The 23,118-nt window shown below is 40.8% G+C and overlaps 1 protein-coding gene across 1 annotated transcript; it reads right to left on the reverse strand.

The window, feature by feature from the left end:
* Positions 1-12,098: 12,098 nt before the first annotated feature.
* On the reverse strand, positions 12,099-22,405 carry LOC115176076 (cyclin-dependent kinases regulatory subunit 1). Its single transcript, XM_029735860.1, has 4 exons — positions 22,221-22,405; positions 19,665-19,732; positions 19,380-19,507; positions 12,099-12,906 (listed from the first exon to the last, which is right to left on the reverse strand). The coding sequence occupies exons 2-4, from the start codon at positions 19,721-19,723 to the stop codon at positions 12,863-12,865; spliced, it is 231 nt and encodes a 76-aa protein (XP_029591720.1). The 5' UTR covers positions 19,724-19,732; positions 22,221-22,405; the 3' UTR covers positions 12,099-12,862.
* Positions 22,406-23,118: the final 713 nt, after the last annotated feature.

Consider the following 23,118-nt stretch of genomic DNA (forward strand, 5'->3'; position numbering starts at 1 on the left):
GACCTCCACCTAGCATAGCGGCTTGCCGTTCAAGAAACGCCAGTGGACCGATAAGCGATTGCCGACTATCGGCTTGCCGATGGTCTGCTGACGGCGTGCCACCCAAAAAACCCTGGCGGACGGACAGTTTTTTGTTTGCTGGGTAGGGTCCGTGAAAAATGTGGTCTTTCATAAACATTTCACACAATTCTACATGAATTGTGGCAGATAATTTTTTTATACCGCACAAATGATTGAAATGGCAGGCTACTTTGACACTGAGAATCTGAGATCAATAAAAACTACCTTGTCTTGAATCCATCAATAGCCTAGGCCTAGGTGTGAGGAGACACATATTGCACAATATGAGGAGGAAATAACAGTCCTAAAAATGCTTTCCAGTTACACCGACTCACCGAATGATGTGCCGCTCACTCGCTGGTGATGGCCGATTTGCTTGTAATGCCCCGTGTACACTAGCAAGCGATGCCGGGCGACGAAACCACACATCCCATTCATTTTCAAATGGAAGGAGAGGGCAGGGGACCGTTGGGCAGTGCGAACGTGGCGTGGGAGACGGTGAAAAGTTCAGCATTTACCAACGGCGAACGCTGGGCAATGACCAATCATATCGAGTGGTTCCCGTGACGAATTTCACGCTATGCGACCCATTGCTGGTGACTTCTTCAGCAAAGATCGCTGACGAAATTACTAGGATGGAAGTAAATGTAAGTAATTATAACGTCATAATGAGTCATGCAAGAAAAATTACAGTTGAGAGGAATATGTTGGTTAATGTAGAGACAAACGATTCTGCATATTTTTTTGCCATAAAGTACATTTACGAAAATCGCTATTTAGCAAGCTAGCTGACTAGCTAACATTAGCCAGCTAGCTAGCTAGCTTTATGGGTGTCGTGACATGAGTATGAAATTGTCATTTGTGTTGTTTAATGTTTTAGGGACTCCTGAGAAAACCAGCACACCAGGCTGCCATTTGTGTCTTTGCGTGTCAAAAAAGATACACGTCAAATAATACTGTTTGACGCCTCAAATAAGCTTGTTGACCAATCAGGACCCGAATATGACTGCACGTCACATAATAATTTAACACGTTCATACATTTTTACACATTGATTACACTCTCACTCATATTTCATGTCACAATGATTCACCGTTACGTAAAAAACTAGTTAGCTGATGGATGCAAACAATGTTCTTCCCCAAAAACATAGTAAAACGACAATCTGTTTCAGTAGCTATAGTTAGCTAGCTAACTATTTAGCTAGCTAACTATTTAGCTAGCTAACTATTTAGCTAAGTGTCATCATCTAAAATACCCCTAATTGACTTTGATTGTGCAAAAACTGTAAACAAGTTGTTTACAGTTTTTGACCAATCACAAAGCAAATAAAATGTTAACACCTCACAGATCATCACCCAAATACAAGCTTACTGCCTAGCCGTAGCGCGAACAGGGTTGCCAGAAATGGTTGAAACTATTTTAGTGGGGTTTGTGGGGGGGTTCATTTCAATTGTGGAGAGTTTTCAAGTGCATGGGGTTCTTGTATACACTGTAACAAGCACATGCAGATTTGTAATATGCTGAAAAGTGGCCAAACTAAGTTGATATTTTCCGGGCAATGGGCGCAGCCATCTTTGACTTTGTTTATTTACGTCTTATGCCACGGGGAACTGGGAACTCAGAAAAATACAAGGTAAAATCAGTGATCTTCAGGTCGGAGAAATGGAGCTCTAGAAAGTGGCCCAAAGTTGGAATTCCAAGTCGGACGACCGTTCAAATAAATTTTTTGAATGCCCCAACCCCTCTTTTTACGCTGCTGCTACTCTCCGTTAAATAACACTATTTGACGCGTCAAATAAGCTTCTAATTTCACACGTCAAATAACACAATTATATTAGATCAGGATCAAATGAGCAGGATCAAAAATGTTTGCAAACTTCTGGGGTAACTAGCTAGCTTTAGCTTGGTACCTAGCTAGCGCCAATGCAACCAGCATGAAAACAATGAACAGTAGAAACTGGAGTCATTTTCAATATTCTTAGCAATGATTTAGGACTCCATGTGAGTAAGTATCAGCTAGGTAGCCACTTGTTCTGCTATTGAAAAAACTAGCTAGCCTGCTACTTAACCCTGTTGCCCAAAACTAACATTATAAGCATCCAGCTAGCTTAATCTGACAACTATACCATGGCTTGACCGGACCGGGTTATGTGTTGTGAAGCTAGCCACAATAAGGATTAGCCTTTAAAATAATAGTCCCTCTTTGAAAGTGATGCAGAAGGTTACAATTGGTGAAATCATGACATATTTCGACATGTTAATGTTAAACATGGTTGGAGTGTTGGAATGTGGAGCAATGGGGTATCAGTCTACTCGGTGACACCCAGAGAACACAACTGTGAAGAGTTTACGGAAATATATGCGTCGTAGCTCATATTGCGGGACTTTGGCTGTGGGAAATCACCTCTTTGCATCACTGTCAATGACATACCTTAATTTTGAACGCTAACCGCAAAGAACCGTCTTACAAATTAGGGTTATTTTAGATGACACCTAGCTATATAGTTAGCTAGCTAACTATAGCTACTGAAACAGATGATGGCGTTTTTGGCACACCCTGATCTGTTCCACCTGTCCTCATTATTGTCTCCACCCCCCTCCAGGTGTCGCTTTTTTCCCCCAGCGTATTTATCCCTGTGTTTCCTCTGTGCCAGTTCGTCTTGTATGTCCAAGCGTACCAGCGTTTTTTCCCGGTTTCCTGCTTTGCCTTTTCTCCTTTTTCTAGTCCTCCGGGTTTTGACCCTTGCCTGTTCTGGACTCTGTACCCGCCTGCCTGACCATTCTGCCTGCCCTGACCGCAATCCTGCCTGCCAATCTGTACGTCCTGGACTCTGATCTGTTTATGACCTTTGCCTGTCCACGACCATTATCTTGCCTATTCCCTTTGAATTTATTAAACATCTTAAACTCCAACCACCTGCCTCCTGTGTCTACATTTGGGTCTCGCCTAGTGTTATAGTTTTGCTGTGTTTTTGGGGGAGAACATTGCTTGCATCCATCAGTTAGCTAGCTTTTTTATGACCAGCACCGTCCAAAGCTTGGGGAAGGGGAGGTACGCAAGACAACTTTACCAGCAATCATAGCATACAGTGGGGGAAAAAAGTATTTGATCCCCTGCTGATTTTGTACGTTTGCCAACTGAACGAGGAAAGGATCAGTCTATAATTTTAATGGTAGGTTTATTTGAACAGTGAGAGACAGAATAACAACAAAAAAATCCAGAAAAACGCATGTCAAAAATGTTATAAAATGATTTGCATTTTAATGAGAGAATTAATTATTTGACCCCCTCTCAATCAGAAATATTTCTGGCTCCCAGGTGTTTTTTATACAGGTAACGAGCTGAGATTAGGAGCACACTCTTAAAGGGAGTGCTCCTAACCGCAACTTGTTACCTGTAAAAAAGACACCTGTCCACAGAAGCAATCAATCAATCAGATTCCAAACTCTCCACCATGGCCAAGACCAAAGAGCTCTCCAAGGATGTCAGGGACAAGATTGTAGACCTACACAAGGCTGGAATGGGCTACAAGACCATCGCCAAGCAGCTTGGTGAAAAGGTGACAACATTTGGTGCGATTATTCGCAAATGGAAGAAACACAAAAGAACTGTCAATATCCCTCGGCCTGGGGCGCCATGCAAGATCTCACCTTGTGGAGTTGCAATGATCATGAGAATGATGAGGAATCAGCCCAGAACTACACGGGAGGATCTTGTCAATGATCTCAAGGCAGCTGGGACCATAGTCACCAAGAAAACAATTGGTAACACACTACGCCGTGAAGGACAGAAATCCTGCAGTGCCCGCAAGGTCCCCCTGCTCAGGAAAGCACATATACATGCCCGTCTGAAGTTTGCCAATGAACATCTGAATGACTCAGAGGACAACTGGTGAAAGTGTTGTGGTCAGATGAGACCAAAATGGAGCTCTTTGACATCAACTCAACTTGCCGTGTTTGGAGGAGAAATGCTGCCTATGACCCCAAGAACACCATCTCCATCGTCAAACATAGAGGTGGAAACATTATGCTTTGGGGGTGTTTTTCTGCTAAGGGGACAGGACAACTTCACTGCATCAAAGGGACGATGGACGGGGCCATGTACCGTCAAATCTTGGGTGAGAACCTCCTTCCCTCAGCCAGGGCATTGAAAATGGGTCGTGGATGGGTATTCCAGCATGACAATGACCCAAAACACACGGCCAAGGCAACAAAGGAGTGGCTCAAGAAGAAGCACATTAAGGTCCTGGAGTGGCCTAGGCAGTCTCCAGACCTTAATCCCATAAAAAAAATCTGTGGAGGGAGCTGAAGGTTCGAGTTGCCAAACGTCAGCCTCGAAACCTTAATGACTTGGAGAAGAACTGCAAAGAGGAGTGGGACAAAATCCCTCCTGAGATGTGTGCAAACCTGGTGGCCAACTACAAGAAACGTCTGAGCTCTGTGATTGCCAACACGGGTTTTGCCACCAAGTACTAAATCATGTTTTGCAGAGGGGTAAAATACTTATTTCCCTCATTAAAATGCAAATCATTTTATAACATTTTTGACATGCGTTTTCTGGATTTTTGTTGTTGTTATTCTGTCTCTCACTGTTCAAATAAACCTACTATTAAAATTATAGACTGATAATTTCTTTGTAAGTGGGCAAACGTACAAAATCAGCAGGGGATCAAATATTTTTTTCCCCCACTGTACGTATTAGAGGTCGACCAATTATGATTTTTCAACGCCGATACCGATTTATTGGAGGGCCAAAAAAAAGCCGATACCTGTTAATCTGCCGATTTTATTTATTTATTTGTAATAATGACAATTACAACAATACTGAATGAACACTTATTTTAACTTAATATAATACATCAATAAAATCAATTTAGCCTCAAATAAATAATGAAACGTTCAATTTGGTTTAAATAATGCAAAAACAAAGTGTTGGAGAAGAAAGTAAAAGTGCAATATGTGCCATGTAAAAAAGCTAACGTTTAAGTTCCTTGCTCAGAACATGAGAACATATGAAAGCTGGTGGTTCCTTTTAACATGAGTCTTCAATATTCCCAGGCAAGATGTTTTAGGTTGTAGATACAGGAATTATAGGACTATTTCTCTCTATACGATTTGTATTTCATATACCTTTGACTATTGGATGTTCTTATAGGCACTTTAGTCTTGCCAGTGTACAGTATAGCTTCCGTCCCTCTCCTCGCTCCTACCTGGGCTCGAACCAGGAACACATCGACAACAGCCACCCTCGAAGCAGCGTTACCCACGTAGAGGAAGGGGAAACAACTACTCCAAGTCTCAGAGCAATTGACGTTTGAAACGCTATTAGCGCGCACCCGGCTAACTAGCTAGCCATTTCACATCGGTTACACCAGCCTAATCTCGGGAGTTGACAGGCTTGAAGTCATAAACAGTGCAATGCTTAAAGCATTGCGAAGAGCTGCTGGCAAAACGCACGAAAGTGCTATTTTGAATGAATGCTTACGAGCCTGCTGTACCATCGCTCAGTCAGACTGCTCTATCAAATCATAGACTTAATTATAACATAATAACACACAGAAATACGAGCCTTAGGTAATTAATATGGTCGAACCCGGAAACTATCATCTCGAAAACAAAACGTTATTCCTGTTACATTGCACAATCTTCAATGTTATGTCATAATTACGTAAAATTCTGGCAAATTAGTTCGCAACGAGCCAGGCGACCCAAACTGTTGCATATACACTGACTTTGCGTGCAATGAATGCAAAATGACACAATTTCACCTGGTTAATATTGCCTGCTAACCTGGATTTCTTTTAGATAAATATGCAGGTTTAAAAATATATACTTGTGTATTGGTTTTAAGAAAGGCACTGATGTTTATGGTTGGAACAACGTGTACCTAAGCGATTATATGCAACGCAGGACAGGCAAGATAAACTAGTAATATCATCAACCATGTGTAGTTAACTAGTGATTATGATTGATTGATTGTTTTTTATAAGATAAGTTTAATGCTAGCTAGCAACTTACCTTAGCTTCTTACTGCATTCGCGTAACCTCGTGGAGTGCAATGTAAAGCAGGTGGTTAGAGCGTTGGACTAGTTAACCGTAAGGTTGCAAGATTGAATCCCTGAGCTGACAAGGTAAAAATCTGTCATTCTGCCCCTGAACAAGGCAGTTAACCCACCGTTCCTAGGCCGTCATTGAAAATAAGAATGTGTTCAAAACTGACTTGCCTAGTTAAATAAAGGTCTAAAAAAAATAATAATAATCGGCCAAATCGGCGTCCAAAAATACCGATTGTTATGAAAACTTGAAATCGGCCCTAATTAATAAGCCATTCCGATTAATCGGTCGACCTCTAATACGTATCGATGAATCGTTGTTACATGAAATACAAATGATAGTGTAATAACTACGTAAAATGAACGCGTTACATTATGCGACGTGCAGTCATATTCAGGTCCTGATTGGTCAACAAGCTCATTGGACACATCAGATAGTGTTATTTGACATGTCTTTTTTGACACGTAAAGGCCCAAATGGCGTTCCATATCATACAGCACACTCTCAAGCGGGCCACTCTGGGTACAGAACGCTACGACACATATAGTTCCGTAAACTCTTCAGTTGTGTTCTCTGGGTGTCACCGAGTAGACTGACACCCCATTTCGTTACTCCACATTCCAACACTCCAACCATGTTTAACATTATCAAGTCTAAATATGGCATATCATAACTGCCATCGATAAAAGACAATACTGTGCAGCTGTATTCATCGATCTGGCCAAGGCTTTTGACTCTATCAATCACCGCATTCTTATCGGCAGACTCAACAGCCTTAGTTTCTCAAATGGCTGCCTCGCCTGGTTCACCAACTACTTCTCAGATAGAGTTCAGTGTGTCAAATCGGAGGGCCTGTTGTCCGGACCTCTGGCAGTCTCTATGGGGGTGCCACAGGCTTCAATTCTCGGGCCGACTCTTTTCTCTGTATACATCAATGATGTCTTGCGGCTGGTGATTCTCTGATCCACCTCTACGCAGACGACACCATTCTGTACACTTCTGGCCTTTCTTTGGACACTGTGTTAATAAACCTCCAGACGAGCTTCAATGCCATACAACTCTCCTTCCGTGGCCTCCAACTGCTCTTAAATGCAAGTAAAACTAAATGCATGCTCTTCAACCGATCGCTGCCCACACCTGCCCGCCCGTCTAACATCACTACTCTGGACGGTTCTGACTTAGAATATGTGGACTACAAATACCTAGGTGTCTGGTTAGACTGTAAACTCTCCTTCCAGACTCACATTAAGCATCTCCAATCCAAAATTAAATCTAGAATCAGCTTCCTATTTCGCAACAAAGCATCCTTCACTCATGCTGCCAAACATACCCTCATAAAACTGACTATCCTACCGATCCTTGACTTCGGCGATGTAATTTACAAAATAGCCTCCAACACGCTACTCAGCAAATTGGATGCAGTCTATCACAGTGCCGTCCGTTTGTCACCAAAGCCCCATATACTATCCACCATTGCGACCTGTATGCTCTCGTTGGGTGGCCCTCGCTTCATATTCGTCGCCAAACCCACTGGCTCCAGGTCATCTATAAGTCTTTGCAAGGTAAAGCCCCACCTTATCTCAGCTCACTGGTCACCATAGCAGCACCCACCCGTAGCACGCGCTCCAGCAGCTATTTTTCACTGGTCACCCCCAAAGCCAATTCCTCCTTCGGCCGCCTTTCCATCCAGTTCTCTGCTGCCAATGACTGGAACGAACTGCAAAAATCTCTGAAGCTAGAGACTCATATCTCCCTCACTATCTTTAAGCACCAGCTGTCAGAGCAGCTCATAGGTTACTGCACCTGTACATAGCCCACCTGTAATTAGCCCATCCAACTACCTCATCACCATACTGTGATCTATTTTATTTATTTTGCTCTTTTGCACCCCGGTATCTCTACTTGTACACTCATCTTCTGCACATCTATCACTCGTGTTTAATTGCTATATTGTAATTATTTCGCCACCATGGCCTATTTATTGCCTTACCTCCGTAATCCTACTTCATTTGCACACACTGTATATAGACTTTTCTATTGTATTATTGACTGTATGTTTGTTTATTCCATGTGTAACTGTGTTGTTTGTGTTGCACTGCTTTGCTTTATCTTGGCCAGGTCGCAGTTGGAAATGAGAACTTGTTCTCAACTAGCCTACCTGGTTAAATAAAGGTGAAATATATATATTTTTAAAAATCTAATTGGCATTCACATAACTCATAGATTTTCCACGTGGACGGGGATATTGGAAATTTCAATCAGTTTACTGGAGGACAACTTATTTTTAAATGAGACAAAATAATTTATAACTGAATTTTCCAGCAAAATTTAGGATCAGCAAATCCCCTTATGTTTGGGATACCTTTAAAATGTACCTTCAGGGGTCATTTAATTCAATATTCATCAATAATAAAAAAAGCAGTTTCTGGCTAAAGAGACAAGACTAACAAGGGAAATCCATGAACTAATAGTACAGGTAGATAGCAATAAAAACGATACTACAGCGATACAAAATAAGTAAGAGGAAAAAACAAAAAAACTTCAGAAACTTATTCAAGAACGATCTAATGTAATCTATTACAAAAATAAAGCAAACTGGATGGAATATGGAGAAAAATGCACAAAATTCTTCCTGAATCTCCAATACAGGAACGCTAACAAAAATCATTTGCAGAAACTCGTTACTGAAGACGGAGTCATCTATGATTCTCTGAATGATATTTTAAAAGAGGAAGCTAATTATTTTAGGCAGACGTTCTCTTTTCCGTCTTATCCTTTCCCACTGAATGAAGATTATGGTAAGGAATTCTTTCCAAATAATATAAAAAAAATGGAAAATTAACAAATGTACAGAAAGATCAGTGTGAAGGCCAAATCACAGTGGAATAACTTTTTGAGGCTATTAAATCCTTTCAGTCTGTAAAAACCCCAGGGTTTGATGGCATACCAATAGAGTTATATCAAGTATTTTTTGATATACTAAAAGCTCCATTGTTAGATTGTTTTAACTACTGCTATAGAAATGGTAGTATGTCAGGTACTCGGCAGGAAGGTCTGATTTCTCTATTATTAAAACAAGACTCAGATGGCAAATATAAAGACGCAGTCTAAAAAACTGGAGGCCCCTTACACTTCAATGTTGTGATGCAAAAATACTAGCAAAATGCATAGCTCTCAGAATTAAAAGGGTTTTACCAGGTATTGTTCATCCTGATCAGACAGGTTTTTTACATGGACGATACATTGGAGATAATAAACTAATAGAAAATCATGAAACATATAAGGAGCCAGGAATGGTATTTATAGATTTTGAAAAGGCATTTGATAAAGACTGGATTTTATTTATAAATGCCTGGATTTTTTCAATTTCAGTAATTCTCTTATAAAATGGGTAAAAATAATGTATAGCAACCCCAGGTGTAAAATAGTAAATAACGGCTACTTAGAGTTTTGAATTGTCAAGAGGAGTTAAACTAGGGTGTCCGCTGTCACCATATCTATGTCTGTGTCCGCTGTCACCATGCTTCACTGTACAGATAGTGCCACGTTTCCTCCAGACGTGACACTTGGCATTCACGCCAAAGACTTCAATCTTGGTTTCATCAGACCAGAGAATCTTGATTCTTATGGTCAGTCATTAGGTGCCTTTTGGGAAACTCCAAGCGGGGTGTCATGTGCCTTTTACCGAGGAGTGGCTTCTGTCTGGCTACTCTACCATAAAGGCCTGATTGGTGGAGTGCTTCAGAGATGGTTGTCCTTCTGGAAGGTTCTCCCATCTCCACAGAGGAACTCTAGAGCTCAGTCAGAGTGACCGTCGGGTTCCTGGTCACCTCCCTGACCAAGGCCCTTCTTCCACGATTGCTCAGTTTGGCCGGGCGGCCAGCTCCAGGAAGAGTCTTGGTGGTTCCAAACCGATTCCATTTTAGAACGATAGAGGCCACTGTGTTCTTAGGGACCATCAAAGCTGCAGACATTTTTTGGTACCCTTCCCCCAGATCTGTGCCTTGACACAATCCTGTCTCGGAGCTCCAAGGACAATTCCGTCAACCTCATGGCTTGGTTTTTGCTCTGACATGCACTGTCAATGATGGGACCTCATACAGTTTTGTGCCTTTCCAAATCATGTCCAATCAATTGAATTTACCACAGATGGACTCCAATCAAGTTGTAGAAACATCAAAAGGATGATCAATGGAAACAGGATGCACAGGAGCTCAATTTCGTGTCTCATAGAAAGGGTCTGAATACTTGTGTAAATACGGTATTTAAAATTGTAATTTTTTATAAATTAGCAAACAGTTCTAAGAAACTGTTTTGGCTTTGACATTATGGGGTGTTGTGTATAGATTGCTTAAATAAAAATGTAGAAAAAGTCAAGGGGTCTGAACACTTTCCAAAAGGGCACTGTACATACATACTGTACACAGTAACAGTCAAAAGTTTGGACACACCTCTTTCAAGGGTTTTTATTTTTTACATTGTAGACTAATATTGAAGAAATCAATACTATGAAATAACATACCAGTAATAAAAAAAATCAAAATATATTATTCTTCAAAGTAGCCATACTTTGCCTTGACAGCTTTGCACATTCTTGGCATTCTCTCAACCAGCTTCATGAGATAGTCACCTGGAATTCATTTCAATTAACTGGTGTTCCTTGATAAAAGTTAATTTCCTTAATGTGTTTGAGCCAATCAGTTGTGTTGTGACAAGGTAGGGGTGGTATACAGAAGATAGCCCTATTTGACAAAAGACCATGTCCATATTATGGCAAGACAGCTAAAATAAGCAAACAGACAATGACAATCCATCATTACTTTAAGACATGAAGGTAAATCTAGTCAGAAAATTAAGAACTTGTCAGTTTCTTCAAGTGCCATCCCAAGAACCATCAAGTACTATGATGAAACTGACTCAAGAGGACCGCCACAGGAAAGGAAGACCCAGAGTTACCTCTGTGCAGAGGATAAGTTCATTAGAGTTACCAACCTCAGAAATTGCAGCCCAAATAAATGCTTTATGGTGTTCAAGAAATAGACATCTCAAAATCAACTGTTCAGAGGAGACTGTGTGAATCAGGCCTTCATGGCTGCAAAGAAACAACTACTAAAAGGACACCAATAGGAAGAAGAGACTTGCTTGTTTCTTAGCCCAAGCAATGGACATTAGACCAGTGGAAATCTGTCCTTTGGTCTGATGAGTCCAAATTGGAGATTTTTGGTTCCAACCGCAGTGTCTTTGTGAGACGCAGAGTAGGTGAACAGATCTCCGCATGTGTGGTTCCCACCGTGAAGCATGGAGGTGGTGTGATGGTGCTTTGCTGGTGACACTGTCAGTGATTTCTTTAGAATTCAAGGCACACCTAACCAGCATGGCTACCACACCATTCTGCAGTGATATGCCATCCCATCTGGTTTCCGCTTAGTGGTATTATCATTTGTTTTTCAACAGGGCAATGACCCAGCACACCTCCAAGCTGTGTAAGGGCTATCTGAACAAAAAGGAGAGAGTGATGGAGTGCTGCATCAGATGACCTGGCCTCCAATCACTCGACCTCAACCCAATTGAGATGGTTTGGGATGAGTTGAGTTGGACCGCAGAGTGGAGGAAAAGCAGCCAACAAGTGCTCAGAATGTGGGAACTCCTTCAAGACTGTTGGAAAAGCATTCCAGGTGAAGCTGGTTGAAAGAATGCCAAGAGTGCAAAGCTGTCCAGGCAAAGGGTCACTACTTTGAAGAATCTAAAATACATTTTGATTTGTTTAATACTTTTTTGAGCACTACATGATTCCATGGTTGTCTTCACCATTATTCTACAATGTATAAAATAGTTCAAATAAATCAACCCTTGAATGAATAGGTGTCCAAACTTTTGACATGTAATCTATCCGTCTATCCACCTACAAACCCACTTTTAACACCACTATAAGCAAAACGGCAAAATGTAAAGGATTAAAAGTGCAGAACTACATCACAATCTGAAGAATTTCAAATAAAAACATTTATTTCTGGTGTACAAGAATTCATAAACTGAGCAGCTGATTTGTACAATCATAGATATGGCAACGAAGATATTGGGTCCCATTTTGACAGCTCTAAAAAAATGCAGACAGTCTACAGTATAACTGCAGCACGACACGATTGATAAAAAAAATTAAAAAAAACTTTTTGTATTTTTTTTTTTTTTATACAATGTCCAGAGGGCTATCATTTGTACAGTGTAAGAGTGCATACACTTGATGCAATTTGCGGTATTCAAAATAAGTTTTGAATCAAGTGCCATAACAGGTATATGATCAGTAATTTCGGTAACATCCCTGCACATTTGTGCTGCCAAAATGCTGCCCCCTACATTTTAACATATACCATCTTACCATCTGCCTTAAAATTACATATGTTAGTCAACTCACAGCAGGTATAGTGGGTTAAAGTTTAGAATAATGAAAATGTGTTGCTACCTCCTCAGATGTTCCTCTTCTTCCCAGATGCACACATTGACAACATTATCAAGCTAGTACATATAGAGAAAAATATGAAAGGGTTCCAAGTAGGTCCAGAGGAAATATGAAAGGCTTTACAGTGAGTGAGGCAGTGGGTTGGAGCTCGACTCCGGCTCCACTGCAGTGTATACGATGCAGTATTTACAAAATAGTCTTTATCCATCCAACTGAGTTGTTGTTCAACCATCTCCAGCCACTCTCTTATCTTCCCTATAGGTTCTCTCGCGCCCTCTGTCCGAGAGATCAGGCTGCAGGCAGTGGACGACGGAACAGCAAGATGTGGGGCTCTGGAGGGAAAGAGAAAAACAGAGAAAAAGTGAGTGATTGTGAAGTTTAGGAAGTGAATGAAACCAAAATGGCAGGTTGTATCCAATATATCTGTCCTTCCTACCAAAGTATGCACTAGTTTACTTCCCTTCACTGAATTGAAAGAAAACTCCTTCTAGCACATACCTACAGTGCCTTGCAAAAGTAAGCAAGGGGCACCACCAAGCAAACAGCACTACGAAGACCAAGGACCTCTCCAAACAGGTCAGGGACAAAGTTGTGGAGAAGTACAGATAAGGGCTGGGATATAAAAAAATATCCAAAACTTTGAACATCCCACAGAGCACCATTAACTCCATTACTAAAAAATGGAAATAATATGGCACTACAACAAAACCTGCCAAGAGAGGGCCACCCACCAAAACTCACAGACCAGGCAAGGAGGGCATTAATCAGAGAGGCAACAAAGAGACCAAAGAAACCTGAAGGAGGTGCAAAGCTCCACAGCAGAGAATGGAGTACCTGTCCATAGGACCACTAAGCCGTACACTCCACAGAGCTGGGCTTTACTGAAGAGTCGCCAGAAAAAAAGCCATTGCATAAAGAATAAAATAAGCAAACACGTTTGGTGTTCGCCAAAAGGCATGTTGGAGACTCCCCAAACATATGGAAGAGGGTACTCTGGTCAGATGAAACTAAAATTGAGCTTTTTGGCCATCATGGAAAACGCTATGTCTGGCACAAACCAAACACCTCTCATCACCCCGAGGACACCATCCCCACAGTGACGCATGGTGGTAGCAGAATCATGCTGTGGGAGGAATGTATGGATGGTGCTAAATAGAGGGATATTCTTGAGGGAAACCTGTTTCAGTCTTCCAGAGATGAGACTGGCACGGAGGTTCACCTTCCAAAAAAATAAATTAAAAATAAATTAAAAAAATGTAAAACACTTGAGTGGTTTAAGGGGAAGCATTTATATGTCTTAGTCAATGACCTAGTCAAAGCCCAGACCTCAATCCAATTGAGAATCTGTGGTATGACTTAAAATTGCTGTACACCAGCGGAACCCATCCAACTTGAAGGAGCTGGAGTAGTTTTGCCATGAAGAATGGGCAAAAATCCCAGTGGCTAGATGTGCCAAGCTTAGAGAGACATACCCCAAGAGACTTGCAGCTGTAATTGCTGCAAAAGGTGGCTCTACAAAATATTGGGGGGGGGGGGGTGAATAGTTATGCATGCTCAAGTTCTGTTTTTTTTTGTCTTATTTCTTGTATTAAAATATTTTGCATCTTCAAAGTGGTAGGCATGTGTAAATCAAATGTTACAACACCCCCCCCCCCCCCAAAAAAAATGCAATTTTAATTCCAGGATGTAAGGCAACAAAATAGGAAAAATGCCAAGGGGGGTGAATACTTTCACAAGCCACTGTACACCAGTCCAATGCTTTCAGATGTGGGAAGTAGTGAACTAAAGGAGATATTATTGGGACTCACCCTAAGTCATATTGTGGACACCTGATAATTATTCAATGTGTTCTAGTAGTCTCAAGAGGCCATCCTTGATCCTGCCAAATATTTCGTTGACTTGATTATTGGAAATCTGGAGAACATCAGTATTGGATTTTGTATTTGAAATCACTGGCTGTTAGTGCTTACATTTGTTTGACCTCAGAGTGGAAATTAAGTTCTCAGGAGAGGCATTAACTTATTTATCCTTGTTTTGTCTGTGCCTCTTTTCCTGAAGTTGTACAAAAGGTTAAGTAGCCTGTGTTTACAAACACCACCAATGCAAAATGTTATTGGTTACGTGGCAACGATGCTCTACTCAAAATTACAACCAACTAATTCCAGCATTTTCAAAAAAAAATAAAAAAAAATGGAAGAGGCAAGTGGAAGAAAGTAAGGAACTTGTCTGCCGGGCCTGCATTAAACACCAAAATTGGCTAAAGAAAATGGAAGCCCAATGGGATGAGAGGATGATGATATATAAATCTGGATACCGCCCTACTTTTTTTATTTATTATTACCAGAATGCTAACCAAATTTGCACAAGGCTGATTTCCATGGAGGATGCTAGCTAAATTTGCTAAGGAGCGCAAATTAAAATAAAATGAATTGCAATGATAGGCAATCCAGCTCATAGTCAAACATATATAGGTAGGAGCTACAGAATGTAAAATGTCCAAACTCAACAAAAATGACAAATGTGAACAAGACATTGTGCAAATTAAAAAGTTCACGCTTGTCTGAAGGAAAAAACAGCAACGCCTCAGGAGCCGCATGTGGAATATGGAGTCGCTAGGGCAATGGGTCTGCCTGCTCTGAAAAGTGGAGCAGCAGACAGATCTTGAAGGGAGAGGAGAAAAAAAAAATGTTGCTTCAATATATCCACATCATTTTCCTACCTCATGATGCCATCAATTTTGTGAAGTGTGCCAGTCCCTCCTGCAGCAAAGCACCCCCACAACATGATGCTGCCACCCCTGTACGTCACGGTTGGGATGGTGTTCTTCAGCTTGCAAGCATCCCCCTTTTTCCTCCAAACATAACAATGGTCATTATGGCCAAAGAGTTCTATTTTTGTTTCATCAGACCAGAGGACGTTTCTTCAAAAAGTAAAATTTGTCCCCATGTGCAGTTGCAAACTGTAGTCTGGCTTTTTTATGGCGGTTTTGGAGCAGTGTCTTCCTTGCTGAGCAGCCTTTCAGGTTATGTTGATAAAGGACTCATTTTACTGTGAAGATAGATACATTTGCACCCGTTTCCTCCAGCATCTTCACAAGGTCCTTCACTGTTGTTCTGGGATTGATTTGCACTTTTCGCACCAAAGTACGTTCATCTCTAACAGCACGCGTCTCTTTCCTGAGCGGTATGACTGCTGCGTGGTGTATATACACACGTGTGTACTATTGTTTGTACAGATGAACATGGTACCTTCAAGCATTTGGAAATTGCTCCCAAGGATGAACCAGACTTGTAGAGGTCTACAATTCTTTTTCTGAAGTCTTGGTTGATTTTTGATTTTCCCATGATGTCAAGCAAACAGGCACTGAGTTTGAAGGTCGGCCTTGAAATACATCCACAGATACACCTCCAATTGACTCAAATTATGTCAATTAGCCTGTCAGAGGCTTCTAAAGCCATGACATAATTTTCTGGAATTTTCCAAGCTGTTTAAAGGCACAGTCAACTTAGTGTATGTAAACTTCTGACCCACTGGAATTGTGATAGTGAATAAGTGAAATAATCTTTCTGTAAACAATTGTTGGAAAAATTACTTGTGTCATGCACAAAGTAGATGTCCTAACCGACTTGCCAAAACTATAGTTTGTTAACAAGAAATTTGTGGAGTGGTTGAAAAACGAGTTAATGACTCCAACCTAAGTATGTAAACTTCCGATTTCAACTGTATATATCATTGAAGAGTGTAACTGTCTTCAGGACAACCGTCTTAGTCAAGATTGTGTTTTTAACGTAATATGTAATTGTTGCACTGGATGTGTGTTTATAGTTTTGTTTAATAATGTGTTAGTGTATGTAAGTTGTCTGAAACGTTGTTCCCCTTGCTGCTATTGGACCAGGTCTCATAGAAAACAGATGTTATCGCAATGAGAAAAACCTGTATAAAAAAGTTACAAATAAAAAAGTAAATAAAAAGCAGTGGCAATTGTACAGGTAACTCATCCAAAAGGGATTTGACCTCTCAAACACAGCAGGAAGTGAACACTATAGGATGCCCCATCACCTTATTAATTCAGCCACTTAACAAGCAATACTTTTTTTAATAAAAATGCATAATTAATGTCTTGCTGAGTTTTGTAAACACATCTTAAATGCTTCTTGTAATTTCTGCCCGGCATCAGACTAATTTTGTGCTTCAGTTGCACTTCACATGGATGATATATATGCACAATTTGACTGCAGGTATTTACTTAAAAAGTAGATACAAATATAAAATTGTGTTAAACTTCAAATAAATAGTTAACGGCTATATCCAAATACCCCAGTATAGAGTATATATGGTATACTGCCCAATCAGGACTTCATTCTTTGTGTGTTCAGTGAAGGGTCTCTCTAATGATGCACATTAGGCAAACTCAAATAAGTTAGGTACACACCCAATGCAGCCAACCATATGTTCAATAGATGCCCTGTCTTAGCCATCATGGCTGAAATGCTTGAACCAACATCTTGTTTTCAGGTGACAGACAAGAACAGATTTGTATTTGGAGACATAACAGTAGGAGTCAGACCTCATGATCTGCTGATGGCAAGAGACCAGTATCAAAGATTGCAAGTAGCCTATAATACAAAAGTCAATCCGATGGAGGCTGAGCACCATCTTGTGTTACAAACAGGGATCTTTGAGCTCTCAACATGAATGTACTGTATTCTAGGGTTGGGCGATGTCAACCTTTGTCCTAACGTGATTATGTACCTACAAAAACATTGTGATATACAATGCAATCACCACTTTTGTCCAACCCCCAATATTTTTATTTTATATAAATAACAAAAACCTGCTAAAACGCAGTTGAGCTATATCGTGAAATCGAAAGCAATTGGAAGACGAAAGATAATGTTGAAAGCCTGGGCAGAGGCTAACCGCAGGAATTTGCAAATCTTCTCTGTGTGTCAGGGGCATAGGCACTGGGGAGCAAGGATCACCCAATCAAATTGAGCAAACAAAAATAAAAATGTTTATGCCCTTTACTTGTCAGTGTTTCATAAAGGACATTGTCTTTTTAACTAAACATGCAAACACAAATCAAATTGCATCCCTGTATGAATTCTAACTGGTGAGGGTCCAAAAAGGTGACACGTTTTTTTTTTTGCACTGAAACATGCAAAGCAAATCCCTGCTTGGGAGAAATGCAGGTTAACTAATTAAACAAAGAATATAATCTACATGATCAGTCTGTAAAATAAGTGGTTAATGTGAACCTAACTCAGCTAAAAAATGTAAAGAAAGAAATCCAATGTTATTTGTTGCCTAGACTTCACTGAAAATGACACTCAAGTTGAGAAAAAAAACCCCACTAATATTGCAGTTCGCCATGACAACCTTTATAATAGAACGCTTGTGACCACACAATATATAAATATTGCACTTGGGAAAAAACATCTTAAAGTAGAAATAGAATATGACAAAACGCATCATGACAAGAGACAACACTACGTAAGACAACATAGCAAGGCAGCAACACATAACACAACATGGTAGCAGAACAAAACATGGTAGAAACATTATTGGGCAGAGACAACAAAGTTCAAGAAGGTAGAGACAACACAAAACAGCCACAACTGTCAGTAAGAGTGTCCATGATTGAGTCTGAAGAGATAATTGTCCAGTTTGAGTGTTTGTTGCAGCTCATTCTTCTTAAAAATGGAAGAAGTTTGGAACCACCAAGACTCTTCCTAGATCTAGCCGCTAGACCAAACTGAGCAATCAGGGGAGAAGGGCCTTAGTCAGGGAGGTGACCGAGAAGCCCCAGAGTTCATTTGTGGAGATGGGAGAATCTTCCACAAGGACAACCATTTCTGCAGCACTCTACCAATCAAGCCTTTATGGTCGAGTGGCCAGACAGACAAGACAAGCCACTTTCAGTGAAAAGGCACACAACAGCCAGCTTGGAGTTCACCAAAAGGCACCTAAAGGACTCTCAGACCATGAGAAACAAGATTCTCTGGTCTGATGAAACCAAGACTGAAATTTTTGGCCTGAATGCCAAGCATCACGTCTGGAGGAAAATTGGCACTGCTCATCACCTGGCCAATACCATCCCTATGGTGAAGGATAGTGGTGGCAGCATCATGCTGTGGGGATGTTTTTTAGCAGCAGGGATTGGGAGACTTGTCACGATCGAGGGAAAGATGAACGGAGCAAAGTACAGAGAGATCCTTGAAGAAATCCTTGAAGAAATCCTGAGTGCTCTGGAGCAGGTTCTCAGACTGGGGCGAAGGTTCAACATCCAACAACCCTAAGCTCACAGCCAAGACAACGCAGGAGTGGCTTCAGGACAAGTATCTGAATGTCCTTGAGTGGCCCAGCCAGAGGCCAGATTTGAACCTGGCCTCTGGCGCTCTCCATCCAACTTGACAGAACTTGACGGGATCTGCAGAACTTGACGGGATCTGCATAGAATGGGAGAAATCTCCAAATACAGGCATGTCAAGCTTGAAGCGCCACAAGAGCCTGTAATCGCTGCTAAAGGTGCTTCAACAAAAGTACTGAGTAAAGGGTCTGAAAATGTATGTATGCGATTAAAAATTTATGAATTTGCGAAAACGTCTAAAACGTTTTCTTTTTCATTATGGGGTATTGTGTATATTGAGGGGGGAAAAAAACTAGTGAATCCTTTTTGGAAAGGCTGCAACGTAACAATGTAAAAGTGAAGGGGTCTGAATACACTATGTTCTGGGTGCCCAACTTCTTTATTTTTGCCTAGGACAAGCCTTAATGACTAGCCGTGTAAAGTCTGTCAGTGTACCTGGTTGATGGATCATGTAGTGTATCCAGCCTTGACTCTGCTGGACGCCCAGGTTCCTCCACTCAGTCTCTGACATCAGATGGGTCTTGGGCACACGCTTGGCAATGTCCTTGGGCAGCATCACATGCCTACAGACAGAGGAGAAATGGCATGGTACTTTACGGAGTCACGTTGTGTCAACATCACAGGGCTGGGAAGGAGGATAGCTGCCAGACAAGACGTGTCAATACTAGCTATATAGCTAGATCAAAACCGTTTTAGAAGAAAAAATTACAGTCAGCTTACCTATACTCGAATTTCTCGTCGTCGTATTTGTCAGAGTAATATATCTGCTTCTGAGACATGATGCCAACCTGAAAGAGACAAAAGCAATCAGTTTAGTTAATAAAGTCCAAGGAAGATGGCAGAAGTGGATGTTTTGTTTGAAACTGATGTCGCGTCAAGTGGAGATGGGAAATAAGAGTAATGTGCTCGTGGAATTTAGAAAATCCATGCCTAGTTCCAACTTTTGTTGTTGGAGTGAAGGGTTTGGACCTATGGAGTAATCTGGGAAATCCGTTTGACATCTTGATGAAAATCACAGACGCGTTGCATCAGTGAGGATAACAAGTGGGCTTATTTATACATTTATTTTTTGTGCATCTAAGGAGCATGCTTTGAGCAAGATTTCAGATTGGAAGGTGTCGTGTGGCTCTGTGAAGTAAGGGCGCCTATCAAGGGAGTTCTCTGAAGTGGCGCTAAAAGTGAGTGCAAAGGATGTAACTGAAGTAGCTGCAGTGGTTAATGGACAACTGACCCACATGGTGGCTGGAGAGAAAAAGCACACCCATTCATTATTTAGTTTTTTAAAGAAGTCTCACACGTTTTTTGTGGTTGTGAGATACCCTGTACGAGACATCATGCCCAAATCCACGTAGTGTGATAAATGTAAAATATCTGGACGTGTCAATTGTATGTATAGGGAAGGATTATTGTATGGCTGTTTAAGCGAAATGCTTCAATTGTGGTGTCTAACATGCGCCCTAAGTCTTAAAGTGCCCTGTTACTTGAAAGCGAGAGGTGGCAAGAGTAAGCGCTGCCCAGCGTGTCTCCTATCAGGAAGCAGTCAGAAGAGGAACGTTGAAGAAACCATGTTAGGTAGAGACCAGGATCCTGGCATGTTAAAAAGGTGGACTTTGTATTGTTTATTGGATTGGTTACAAACTGCACAGTGCAAAGAAAACAGTAACTCTGTGAAAATAGTCATTGTTGCGACTCGGGGCTTTTACATTAGAGGCATTACAAGGAAACCTGTCGACTAATGTTTTATCCTGTGATTTGGACTATGACCGAAGGAGTGGGATGGGTTTATTTATGTATTTATTTGTTTTGTTGCCATGTTTTTTCGCTCACTACCCATGCAATAGGTGGCAGCAATACACCTAGTCGGTTAGTCTGCCAACAAGCCACACTGAAGTAAAGCCCAAGAAAAGGCAATAGAAATAAGACAATTACAGGTTTGTCAGATCAACGCCCCTGCATAGCACATCGTAAACTAAGGTAGTGTTATTTGGCTAAGGCGACAAGTTTTGGCTACTAGCTAGCAAACACAAATCTAGGTCAGCTATTTATCTCTACATCATACTAGGTTGGACACATTACATATTTAACAATGCTTTAAAAAAAAAAAAAGTAGTTCATTGCATCCGCGGTGGAGACCAGTTTAAAAATATTACCATATCCCAGCTGCATTCCATAGTTTTAAAGTAATCATGAAAAAACAGGCCTTATTTTAAGGGCATTTTTCACCCTGCCAGCTCTTATTAGTTCCATTTAACACCGTGGCACCAACTCGCCTCCTGAACGTTCTAATTCCATTTTGTTGTAATGTCACAATGACAACTTCGTTATAGTTGCCAATTCTGACCTGCTCACGTTGTTTATAGATAAAATGTTAACAAAAATACTCGTTACTCTGAGGTCGTCCCATTGTTTACTATAGGGAAATAGGCATGTCTGTCTATTTTGCCAAATATCTCGCAAATTGTATATTTAGATTTAATTGGACACCACTTTAATCATGAGATTCTCATATTTCTAATTATGTAAGGCTGGGAAGTGTATCTCGTCATCAAACGCTAGCCCCGAAATACCTTTTGCCCTTGGAACGCTGAGCTCCCCCCATTGTTTTCCTATGGAGAAGTATGCTGGTATATTTCGCAATGTGTATATTTAGATTTTTTTCAACTCGGACACCATGAGAATCCCATATTTCGAATGATGTGAGCCTGGGCAGTGTATCTCGTCATCAAACGCTAGACCAGAAATAGTCAGAAGTTGCCATTATTTTCCTACTTCCTCGTTATTCAGACATAAGCACACTTGGCACCATTGAGGTGCGGATGTTTACTTTCTACACGAGTTGTTATTTTTTCCAGTTTCGTCCTAAGAACAGATTGTAGTGGTACAATAAAAAGCGATAATTTTTTTGGTGCCATTTAGGCTAAATGGAATTCTAAGCTTCACTCCAGTCAAAACAGGCTCAGCGAACGTTCGATTCCATTCATTCGCTATGGGCTAGCGCTAGTGTTCCAGCTTAGCCAACGTCCTTAAGCCGTTTTTCAGCCTTGGGTGAATTTTGACTCGTTTTATTGTCCAGCCTAATCATACATAACTAGCTACTCATGTCAATCATTGACTGTTCTAGCTAACATAGTTCTAACAAAATGCCATCCAACAACTGTTCAAACTAGCTAAATTAGCTGGCTAACTACTCTAGTTAACAATGAAATGCATTAGCTAACTACTATAGCAGGCTTAGCTAGCTACTAGCTTTGACAACACAAGTAAAGCTCAAATCACCTTTATCCACGTGGATTGTTCCAAATGATTGTACTGGTGATTTTCTAACGAGAATCTAGAAATATCACAATAACTGTTGTTTCTAGAATATTGTCCTGCTTCTGATGTGGTCGATGGACCTTTTTCAAGTTTGTTGCGAGCTTCCCTCTCTAATGTCAGCTACTGACCCGGCCTTTCACCATTCAAAAAGCCACCGCTGCTTCTCATTGGTCAATCATTTCACAGAAATGATCATGTGATTTACCTCGGCCCTGTCATTGGTTATAATCTATATGAGAGAGAGAGAGAGAGAGAGAGAGAGAGAGAGAGAGAGAGAGAGAGAGAGAGAGAGAGAGAAAAATGAAATATATATAGAAATGATCATGTGATTTACCTCGGCCCTGTCATTGGTTAGAATCTATATTATATATATATATATATATATGGCCCAAAAACAAAAGGTCCATCGACCACATCAGAATTAGGACAATATTCTAGAAACAACGGTTATTTTGTGATATTTCTAGATTCTCGTTAGGAAATCACCAGTACAATCATTTGGAACAAGCCACGTGGATAAAGGTGATTTGTTCTTTACTTGTGTTGTCAAAGCTAGCGCTAGCCCATTGACCAATGAGAAGCAGCAATATATATATATATATATAAATGAGGAGATTCGATTAATCCAACAACATTAGATAAATGAGATACGAATCCCATTGGCCAATGAATGGAGGAATGTATAACGCCCCACCCAGCAGACTGTCGACCAATCGCGTTCACTTCATCATGCCGCGTCATAAGGTTGTAGTGATGGGCATTCCGGCTCTTTTCAGTGAGCCGGCTCGTTCGGCTCAGCTCACCAAAAAAAGCCGGCTCTTTTGGCTCCCAAACGGCTCTTTAAAAAAAGATATGTTTG

This window comes from Salmo trutta, chromosome 36 (genome assembly GCF_901001165.1).
Source record: "Salmo trutta chromosome 36, fSalTru1.1, whole genome shotgun sequence".
Taxonomy (NCBI): domain Eukaryota; kingdom Metazoa; phylum Chordata; class Actinopteri; order Salmoniformes; family Salmonidae; genus Salmo; species Salmo trutta.